This window comes from Miscanthus floridulus, chromosome 10 (assembly GCF_019320115.1).
Source record: "Miscanthus floridulus cultivar M001 chromosome 10, ASM1932011v1, whole genome shotgun sequence".
In the NCBI taxonomy this organism is placed as follows: Eukaryota; Viridiplantae; Streptophyta; class Magnoliopsida; order Poales; family Poaceae; genus Miscanthus; species Miscanthus floridulus.
Window position 1 is genome coordinate 9,681,944 of NC_089589.1, and position 11,307 is coordinate 9,693,250.

General features: G+C 44.3%; 1 protein-coding gene across 1 annotated transcript; it reads left to right on the forward strand.

The window, feature by feature from the left end:
* The first annotated feature begins 3,120 nt into the window (after positions 1–3,120).
* LOC136487974 (disease resistance protein RGA2-like) lies at positions 3,121–10,120 on the forward strand. Its single transcript, XM_066485047.1, has 5 exons — positions 3,121–3,508; positions 3,737–6,287; positions 6,376–8,136; positions 9,566–9,854; positions 10,064–10,120. Exons 1-5 carry the CDS (start codon positions 3,184–3,186, stop codon positions 10,118–10,120), a joined length of 4,983 nt encoding a protein of 1,660 aa, XP_066341144.1. The 5' UTR covers positions 3,121–3,183.
* Positions 10,121–11,307: the final 1,187 nt, after the last annotated feature.

The following is an 11,307-nucleotide window of genomic DNA, read 5'->3' on the forward strand; positions in this document are numbered from 1 at the left end:
CCACTGCCAGATGCCAGATAATTTATTCAAGTGTTGAGCTCTTGAACTGCCTCCCTCCATCTCATCCTCATTCCGCTGATGCACACGCGCTTGTTTTTGGGCGTGAACAGTGATACGTCCTCTTCAGGTCTTGTCTTGTTTCCTGTTTACCGCTGCAACAAAGAATTAGTCCACTGCGTTGCCCTGCCTATTGCCGTATTGCGATACTGAAATACCTCTGGGCGTTTTTGGTTAATCCCCTCGCAGGGACGAGGGAGATTTTGACTTGTATAGGAGGTTTAATTCTCTTGGATCTCTTTGTAGCCCCCTTTTAACCCTCTCTAATCTCTATCAAACCAAACAAGGCTAGAGGGGAAGTACCTCAAGGACGAAAGATAATGACAGCCTATTGTCCAAGCTCGCTCAGTCAGCTTCCAAGAAACTGCATTGCAGAATCACAGGCAGCAGCTCTATGACAATCCACTCAACGACAACTAGCAGTGGGCAGGTGAGTCGGTGACATCAGGGGCTAGTGTTTGGAGGCCACTGGCCCACATGTCATTGACTCGGGTGGACCTACATGTCATTCACTCAAGTGGCCGTCATTATCATTGGGCAACGTTGAGTTGATACTTGAGAGTGGTAAAATTGAAGATATTTTTATTTTGCTCTTGTTTAGTTCCAAAATTTTTTCCCAAAAAGTGCTACAGTACTTATCACATCGAATCCTGCGATACGTGTATGGAGTATTAAATGTAGACGAAAAAAAAACTAATTGCACAGTTTGGTTAGAAAATTGCGAGACGAACGTTTTGAGCCTAATTAGTCCATGATTGAACACTAATTACTAAATAAAAACGAAAGTGCTACAGTAGCCCAAAATCAAAGTGCAGCCAACTGAACACGCGCTTTGTACCCAAGGTTAGCAGAGAGGAGTGTACTGCACAGCCACACAAGAAAAAATGCCAGTTCAGATGGCCCCATTCGGCTAGCTGAATTTTGGCCGAAACTAGTTGAAAAATACTGTTCTGGCTGAATTGTTGTGAGAGAAAAACACTGTTTCGGTTGAAAAAATAAGCCGAACAAACCGGATATAGGGTAAGTATAATAAAATGGTGTTTTACTCTGTCTGTACTCTGCATTCCGTTGATCACTCTTTAATCTTGATTATCAAATTGCACCAGTAGCATCTTCAGCTGTTGGCTGTTTCACTTGACGGAGCTACTTATATCCCCAATTATCTTGCAGCAGAATAAAAGCGCAACCTTCAACACCTCGCATCAGGGAAGCTAGAATCCGTAGGGTCGGTTCGCTTGAATTTATTAGCCGGCTTATCAGCTAGAATCTACAGTATTTTTCTCTCATAACAAAACAGCTCTAGTCGGCTTATCAGTTGACTTTAATACCAGCCAAACAGACCCCTTATCATAATCCATCTCCGAGCTTTTAGCCTGTCAACGAGTTCATTAACAGCCCATTTTCGTACCTCACTGACCATGAGCGTAGAGCAGTGTTCATGCAGGCACTGCCAACCAAGTGTTAACAGAGTCATACAGGTATGCCTGGCCTGTTCGTTTGCTCGTAAATGATCGTAAATTTCCAGTCGGGAACAGTGTTTTTCTCTCACACCAAACCAGCCAGCAGTAAATAATCCACGATACGATACGGCCTCCCGAACAGGCTGGGAATTCAGTGATAAATGATGCTTGCATTCAAAAGCAGCATTCCGCTGCCAAGTTAGGGCGCGTTTAGATGCAGATTTTTTTTTGGGGGGTTTGGCTACTGTAGCATTTTGTTTATATTTAGTAATTAGTATTTAATTATGGACTAATTAGGTTCGAAAGTTTCGTCTCACGATTTTTCATCCAACTGTGCAATTAATTTTTTTTTGTTTATATTTAGTACTCTATACATGTGCCGCAGGATTCGGCTGCGCACAAATTTTTTTTAGAACTAACATGCCCTTACTCCACTCTCCGTCTCACGTCCGCAATTGCTAGGCAACTGCAGGCTCGTGAATTGCTAGGTAACATGCTTCACGCGGTGGCAGTGCCCCACCGGTACGCGTTCTTCAGGGCGTCCCCAGAGGAGGTTTAGGCCTCGTTTAGTTCCAAAAGATTTATCTAAAAAATACTATAGTATTTATCACATCGAATCTTACGATATGTATATAGAATATTAAATATAGAAAAAAAAACTAATTACACAGTTTGGTTGGAAATCGCGAGACGAACATTTTGAGCCTAATTAGTCTATGATTGAATACTAATTGTCAAATAAAAACGAAAGTGCTATAATAGCCAAATTTCCAAATTTCGCCCAACCAAACAAGGCCTTAAATCGTTAGCACAAACTATATTCTATTCCACCTGGACGAGAGAGAACTCAAAAATCGTACAACCTGTTCGCTTGCTCGTATACGATCGTAGATTATAAACTAGAATAGTATTTTTCTCTCACACCAAATCAGCCAACAATAAATAATCGACGATCGTTTACAGCCTGCTGAACAGGCTGCGGTCGCTAGGGACTCACCAAGCAGCAGGCTCACAGAACCCGAAAAGCTCACAGTCACTGACACTCTACTCCTCTTTCGTCCATCACGCGGACTAAAATTTAGTTCCTGTAACATAGGTTTGATACTAATCAGGAGTATTAAATATAGGTTAATTATAAAACTAATTATATAAATGAAGACTAATTCAGTAGACGAATCTATTAAGCCTAATTAGTTCACAATTAGCAAACGTGATGCTACCGTAAATATATGTTAATTATGGATTAATTAGACTTAATAAACTCGTCTTGCTAATTCATCATGGCTTATGCAATTAATTTTATAATTAACTAATGTTTCCTCCTCGTGAATCTTCGAACATTCGATATGACCCATAATCAAGCACCCCCGCATCCTCTTCTCGCTATCGATTTGAACGCGGCCGTTGGGGACAGCCTCAGGTACCGTTCACTGTTTACCTCTGCTGTCCACTGCCAGATTAGCGCAAGCCTGCAAGGGAATCTCACTGTGGGTGTGGACCCAAGAAAATGTAGCTGTTGGTGTGCCCGAAGACTTGACTCCCAGCTACCCAGACTTTACCCTCCAATCCATTGCCCTGTACACTCCACAACCATTCAGCATACCACACCAACTCATTCCTCTGAATCCATCTGTGTGGTTTCTCCCTCCATTGGCCTGCTGCTTGCATGCTTCAGGTGCACTGGGAGAAGATGGGGGTGGTGGGAGCTGTGGTGGATGCTGCCATATGCTGGCTGGTGCAAAGCATCCTTGGGAGCTTCTTCACTGAGAAAATGGAAGCATGGGCTCGTGGTGTCGGGCTTGCCGACGATGTGGAGAACCTCAAGTCTGAGATGAGGAACGTGGAGATGGTGCTTGCTGCAGCCGAGGGGAGGAGGATTGAGAACAAGCCACTGGCCCGGTCCCTTCATGATCTCAAAGAGCTGCTTTATGATGCCGAAGATGTGATGGACGAGCTCGACTACTACCGCCTCCAGCAACAGATCGAACAAGGTACCTCACTCAGATCATCGATGTTCTGTACCCGTCTTCCATGTTTCTTGCCTTACCTCTACTCTGCCTCTTAAAAATTATCAGTCCGCTGCTGCGTTAATTTTTTTCTTAATTGTGATTTCTTTTGACATGCTTTAACTTGTCTTAACTATTATTAGTGATTTCGGGGTAATATCTGCTTTTGCTTGAGTGCCTCTTAAAAATTCCATGTTTCTCTTGCTTGTGCAGGGGAAGGCTGTACTGATCCTGAGGAGAGTTCTGTGTCTTCTTCCACTCCATCTTTGCAACTAGCATGTACTAGTGCCACAAGCCGAATTGTTGGTTGGTGCAGACGTGACAGAAAAAGGAAGAGAGAGGAAGAGCCAACTTATAGCACCATTTCTGAGAGGATCAGGGGGATAGTGGATCATTTGGGTAAACTTCGCAGTTCTGTGCGGGAGGTTCTTCAGCTAGAGATCTCACGCCCCATTACTATGGCAAACCAGAGTCAGTGTGTGGTCAGGAACACGCGCCTGACAACTTCTTTTCCAGTTGAAGACAAGGTATACGGAAGGGATATAGAGAGGGACAAGATAGTAGATCTGTTAATCATAGGGAAATCTAGTGATCTACAAGTTCTGCCTATAGTTGGCATCGGTGGTGTTGGGAAGACGACACTTGCTAGATTTGTTTATGGTGATCGAAGAATCAAAAAACATTTTGATCTGCGAATGTGGGTTTGCGTCTCCACTAACTTTGACACAATGAGACTAACGCTCGAGATCTTGGAGCATGTATGCACAGATAGACAACAGTTCGAAAAAATCACCAACTTCAACGTGCTGCAGGATATCCTTCTGAAGAATCTTGAAAACAAAAGGTTCCTGCTTGTATTTGATGACATGTGGGAGGAAAAGGACAGGAGAGGATGGTTTAGTCTGTTAGCTCCACTAAAACACAATCATGTACCTGGCTGCATGATTTTAGCAACAACTCGAAGACCATCAGTTGCAAAAATGATAAAAACAATGGATTCGGTATCAGTGAAAGGTCTGGATGAAAAAGAATTTTGGCTGTTCTTCAAGGCATGTGCATTTGGTAATGAAAGCCATGAGGGCCATCCTAATTTGCAGTCCATTGGGCAGCATATTGTCAAAGCACTAAAGGGTTGTCCACTAGCTGCACGGAGTGTTGGTGCTCTTTTGAACAAAGATATTACCTACGAGCACTGGAGGACAGTTCAAAACAAATGGAAATCTCTTCAAGAAGATACTGATGATATTTTACCTATCTTGAAGCTCAGTTATGATTTTTTACCGGTGCACCTGCAGCAGTGTTTCTCATACTGCTCTCTGTTTCCAGAGGACTATATATTTAATGGGGAAAATTTGGTCCGTTATTGGATATCACAAAATTTTGTGCAGTGTGAAGACCCTACCAAGAGATTGGAGGAAACAGGGAAGCAATATTTGGATAACTTAGTGGATTTAGGCTTTTTTCAAAAGGTTGACTCGGACTATGTCATGCATGACCTAATGCATGAAATGGCTCAGATGGTTTCGCTAACTGAGTATGCCACTATAAATGGATCCAACTCTATGGCCATTAAACCAAGTGTTCGCCACTTGTCAATCATAACTACTGCTTATGAGAAACATGGACATTGCAGTATCCCTTGTGACAAGTTTGAGAACATACTAGAGAATATTGGGTCCTCAGAAAAATTGAGGACCTTGATAGTTTTCGGCAGAAGCAGCATACATTTATTAAGGCTCCTACACACCTTATGCATGAAGTCAAAAAGTTTACGAGTCGTGAGGATTTATGTGACACATAACGACGTCGGCTCTACAATTAGTTTCTTAAACCCGTGTCATCTTCGCTACCTTGAATTTATTGGTGTCTTCTCCACCACATATTTTTGCCAAAATATAGACCTTGAGAAGAATATTGTTCTTCCTCAAGCTTTGACAAAATTTTACCACCTTCAATTCTTCAACGTCGACATTGGAAGCAATATTTCTGTACCTACCAGTATGAATAACCTCATTAATTTACGGAGTATTGTTGGTCATGAGAAAGTGCACTCAGAAATCGCTGGTGTTGGCAAGTTGACCTCTCTTCAAGGACTAAAATTGAAGGTCCGAAGTGTTGATGAATTTGACATAAGACAACTTCGATCCATGACCAAGCTTTTAACTCTTGAAATTTCTCAACTTGAAAATGTAAAGACAAAAGAACAGGCCAGTGGAGCTAGGCTGATAGACAAAGAGTATCTGCAAGAGTTATCCTTATCATGGAATGATATCAGTGTGGGCCTTGATCCTTGTACAGCTAGAAGAACAGAAGATGTGCTTGAGGGTCTTCAACCTCATGAGAACCTAAAAAGTCTACGTATAACTGGGTACAATGGTGTTAACTCACCAGCCTGGCTTGCTGGTAATATGTCTATTAAGATGCTGCAGATACTTCATTTGGAGAATTGCAATGAATGGCGAATTTTTCATCTCCAACTGCTTCCGTTCCTTAGGAAGCTGAAAATGATCAGGATGTGGAACTTGATGGAAATTTCAATTCCTTCTTTGGAAGAGTTGGTCTTGATTGAGATGCCAAGATTGGAAAAATGTCTTGGTACTTATGGGGTGGAATTGACCTCCAAACTTAGGGTAATTATCATCAAGGGCTGCCCTCAACTGAACGAGTTTACTATTTTTCATAGTTACTCTTCTTTCCGTGCCGAGCAGCAGTCATGGTTTCCGTTTCTCAGCAAACTGGCCATCTGTTATTGTCCTCGTGTAATGTAAGTATTCTTCTTTAATTTTGCTTGAATAGTATTGTATTAGTACCCATTTGCAATTTTTGGCACACTTAGATAAATGATATTGCAGGAACTGGGAAATCCTTCCACTGGGAGGAATGCGGGCACTCAAGGATTTGAAGTTAATGGACCTGCATCTTGTGAGAGAGTTGTCAGTTCCTTCTCTGGAGAACTTGGAGTTGATTACAATGCCAAGACTAGAAAGATGCAGCGGGCTGACGGCTCCTCCATCTTCGCCTTCACAGGAGGAACAGAATGTGTATCTATCTAGTCTCTGTAGACTCATCCTCCAAGACTGCCCTAGTCTGATGATGGTCTCACGTCCTCTCCCACCTTCTGCTCATATACGGGAAATTTCCATCAAAGGAAAACTATCAATAGATATAGATAGCATATCGCTCAAGATAGCATCCAGTGAGTTGAGTGTGCTGGATGACTGGATCTTAGCATTCCATAATCTTAGGGGCATGACATCGTTGAGCATAGGTAATTGCCCAAAATTGATTTCTATTTCAAGTGCAAGTTTCAGCCAGCTCACCTGTTTAGTGTCTTTGAGTGTACACAACTGCTCTAACTTGCTCAAGCCACCCATCACGTTAGAGGCTGCATCGGAAACCATTCCTGCCCTCCCATCTCTCAAACATCTCAATATTTCTTCTTCCGGCATAGCAGGGGGGTGGCTGACTAAAATGCTTCCTCATTTGCGGTCCCTTGAGGAATTGAGCCTCCATGACTGTCCCCAAATAAAATGGTTATCGATTGGTCAACCCACAGAACCGGAAGGAAGCAGCAGTTTGGTTTCAGAAGTGGCGTTGTCTGCAGAAGACCAAACACTACTGAAAGTGCCATCTAACATCCTCTGTTCTCTAAAGCAGCTAACTATTTCTGGATGTGTAGATCTGGGGTTTTATGGTGGCAAGGGAGGCTTCGGAGGATTCACCACTCTTGAGAAGCTACAGATTGATGGTTGCCCAAAGCTGGGTTCGTTGTTGGTCAACGGCACAAAAGACGATGGTACTAGTAACATGGATGTTGCATTACTCCCACCGTCCCTTAAGAAGCTAAGCATTTCTGGTTGTCCCAAGCTGGTGTCGCTGTTGGCTAGGGATAGAAAAGATGACATTAGTAACGTGGATGTTGGATTACTCCCGTCGTCACTTGAAGTGCTTTCTCTTAGTCATCTCCCAGAAAACTTGCAGTCCTACTTCCTTAAAGGCTTGGCCTACCTCAGGGACTTGAGACTCAGGGATAGCCCATTTTTTAAGTGTGTACAGCTCCATTTGTGCACGGCCTTGGAGGATCTGCAAATTTGGGGGTGTGAACAGCTTGGTGCATTGGAGGGCTTGCAATTCCTCACCACTCTTCGAAGCATGACAATTTCTAGGTGTCAACAGCTGGGTGCGTTGGAGGGCTTGCAATTCCTCACCTCTCTTCAAAGGTTGACAATTTCGAGCTGTCAACAGCTAGGTGCGTTGGAGGGCTTGCAATTGCTCAGCTCTCTTGGAAGCTTGGAAATAGAATTGACTCCTGCGTTATCTGCTGCATGGGAGCGCGATCCAAAGCTACAGGAGCAAGAACAGGGTGGAAATCAGATTGGACTGCTTCCTCCGTCAATTACCAGACTTGTGATCCGGAATCTCACAAACAATGTCCAGTCCCGTCTGCTATCCTGTCTCCCTGCCATAACTGAACTAGCAGTACGAGAAAGTCCAGAATTGACATCTCTACAGCTGGGATACTGCACGGCACTGACAGAGTTAGAAATTAGAGATTGTGACTCGCTTGCTTCTCTACAGCTGGGATACTGCACTGTAACCCAAATCATAAGAACGTAAGTAAAAAAACAATCACCGAGACGATCGAATTCCTGTACTTAAGCTCTCATAATCCCGATAGTCCGGAAATTATGAAGGATTTCAACCAACTCTCAACATACAAACCAAGATCGTAGTGATTCAACACAACACATCATTCGTTACAACATTTCACAAGTAGCATTCGAATTACATCCATCAGAGTTCAAATAACATATTACAAACCAAGTTTGAGTTTGCGGAAGCAACATAGTTTAGTACAAAACATCATAGTTTTCAAATACATTGCCAAGTCTGAGTCATATCCCACAAAAGCATTATCAGGTACGAGAACTAGTAGAGACCGCGCCCAACGGTCTAGTCTTCATCCCCAGCTGGGAGAAGGCAGTACTTGCAGCAACCAAAGTAGAACTGGTCATTGTACTCTTCGGCAACTGCCACTTACTGCTCTAGCTCCACTTGTCGCGTTCTCAACACATTCTCTTCGTGCCAGGCTTCATTCCGTTGGTTCATCACGTGAATCAACATACGTTCACAGTTGCGGTGAGCAACTGTCAACCTCTGAACCTCAAGGGTCTCTTGGTCCCGTTCCTGTGTTACTTGCTCCAAACGGTGCTGAGCCGCATCCCTCTCAGCAGTCACCCGGGCCAGCTCTGCTCTCAGAAAATGGTCAGTGTCGCCATGGCCGACCGACGCAGAAGCTGTTCGCCGCGTGGCGCTCATGCGCTGCCAAAGCCTCCACGTCGCGCGTCCGAGCTCCTGAAGAAGGCCAGCGCCTGCCCGAACGCGCTCACCGCTCCATTGCCTCTCTCTCGCCTCCACAGCGCGCAGCGTCGAGCCGCAGCGGCTTCTCCGTTTCCGACCGAGCGTCGCCGTCGCCGTGCGCGCTCGCCACCGCGAAAACGCGTTGCCCAGCTCGTCTGTGGCTTCGCAGTGATCTCCTCTACCTCCTCCACCCGGGCGCGTGTGTCGCAGTTGCGTAGGCATGGTGCGCATGGCTGGTGTGGATCCGGCGTGGTCACACAGCATGGCACATGCGCTGGCTCTGGACACACGGACGTGGCCAAGAGAGGACGCTCCTGGCTTGGGATTGATTGGCGAGGACGCCGATCTCTTAAGGGGGTGAGGATCTAACATCCCGGCCCAGGGCTTAATAGGATTAATAGGATACTCATACCAATAAGTTGCAACTTTTTTTCTGGAAGCCCATCTACAAATAACTCCGAGGTTAAGCGTGCTTGGCCTGGGTCGATGGGTGACCGACCGGGAAGTTCTTCCCGGGTGCACACGAGTGAGGACAAAGTGCGCAGAAAAGACCTGTGTTGGTCTGTGAGGGCAGTCTATATCCTAGAGAAGCTGCTGCCAGATGTAAGCGGGCTCCGTCTCGGAGAGGCGGGACGTTAACTGACAAAGTTAGAAATTAGAGATTGTGAGTCACTTCTACAGCTGGGATACTGCAAGCTGGGATAAGTTAAAAATTAGAGATTGTGAGTCACTTGCTTCCATCGAGGGATTCCAGTTCATTACAAACCTGACGTCCTTCACAGTAGCTGCCTCGTCCAGCTTACCTCCATGGATGGAGCTTTTGTTGCAGCAGCAAGGGGTCTGTGAGGTCTTGTCTGGACTGAAAAGACTTGAGATTATTGGGGATGCCTCTGTCCTTACCATGCCCCTCTGCCAACAGCTTACGTCTCTACGATGTCTGATATTCAGTGGAAAAGAAACGAGCTCGATGGTGAGCCTAACGGAGGAACACGAGAGAGCGCTTCTGCTGCTCACCTCCCTCCAACTACTCATATTTATTGGCTTCCCCAACCTCCTTTCACTTCCTGCAATTCTGCGAAGACTTGTCTCCCTCAAGTTTCTGGGAATCTGGTCCTGTCCGAGCATCTCAGAGCTGCCGGAAATGGCATCTTCATGTGGACTTTCTGTGCGCGATTGCAGCGAGGAGCTATCTCGGCGATGCAAAGAATGGGTGGAACTGAGACTGGAGACGATTGATTATGAGAATAGCCTATTTTTGGGCTTGATGGACTAATATGATTGGTGCATATTGCAGAAGCCCCTTTTGTTTTCAATTTTCAAGTGATGCATATTTATTTTGGATCATCAGGGCTGCGGCTGCGGCTGCGGCTGCGGATGCCTGGTCTGTCTTACCACTAGCTGTTTTGTTCATTGGTTTATTTGATGTTGTCATTTTCCCTTCTCACTCACTGCCATGATTTCTAGAGAAGAAAACTACGTGCAAATAAATCAGAGTGGGAGCCAACAATGTTGCATGCTTGTGAACAGAGCCGCCCTCTATTCCAGGACTAGAGGAAAGAAAAAACAGTTAGGCCTTCTATCGTAGGATAGGAGGGAGTATTATCAAGCAACTACTACTCCGATCTCAAAACAATTAAGGTACATTTATATTGTTAATGGCATCTGATCGAAAGTCATGTGTAGTGTGTTTTGTGCCGAGAATAAATTAAAGCCGAAGTTCTATAAATAATCCCATGTGTTGTGAACTTGTGAAGAATATTGGGTCATTTATTTATTTTTTCTTTTTGCTGCTGTCGTTACGTGGCTTGACTTCAAAACTCAAGACGGTTCAAGCCTGATGCGGTCGCCTAGTGGAAGATTTGGGTTTGAAAAATTCCACGGTATAGTATACTTGGCCGCTTAATTGATCCAACAAATACTTGCGTGTATATTATCCTCCTCTCTAGTGTTTTGGGTTGTCTTTTAAGGGGGTGTTTGGTTCCTACATGAAAATTTTAGTCCCTGTCCCATCGGATGTTTGGACACATGTATGAAGTATTAAATATAGACGAAAAAAATAACTAATTGCACAGATTATGGCTAATTTGCGAGACGAATTTTTTAAGCCTAATTAGTCTATGATTTGACAATGTTGTGCTACAGTAAATATGTGCTAATGGCGGATTAATTAGGCTTAATAAATTCGTTTCGTAAATTAGTCTCCATCTGTGTAATTAGTTTTATAATTAATTCATATTTAGTTCTCCTAAATAGCATCCGAACGTTCGATGTGACATGGACTAAAATTTAGTCCAGGAAACCGAACACCCCCTAAGTCAACCGTTCCAAAAAAATACTCCCTCCGGTTTCGATTTACGGGTCGTCCAACTCCCGATTTCAAATCACAGGTCGTTCTGTTAATTTGCGTCCATTCTAGACTATAC

Excerpts from the sequence above, each read along its gene's own strand:
- LOC136487974 (XM_066485047.1), top strand. The coding sequence starts at position 3,184 with ATGCTTCAGGTGCACTGGGAGAAGATGGGGGTGGTGGGAGCTGTGGTG. Across the intron at positions 3,509-3,736 it reads CCAGCAACAGATCGAACAAG|GGGAAGGCTGTACTGATCCT; the intron begins GTACCTCACTCA and ends TTGCTTGTGCAG. Across the intron at positions 6,288-6,375 it reads TGTTATTGTCCTCGTGTAAT|GAACTGGGAAATCCTTCCAC; the intron begins GTAAGTATTCTT and ends ATGATATTGCAG.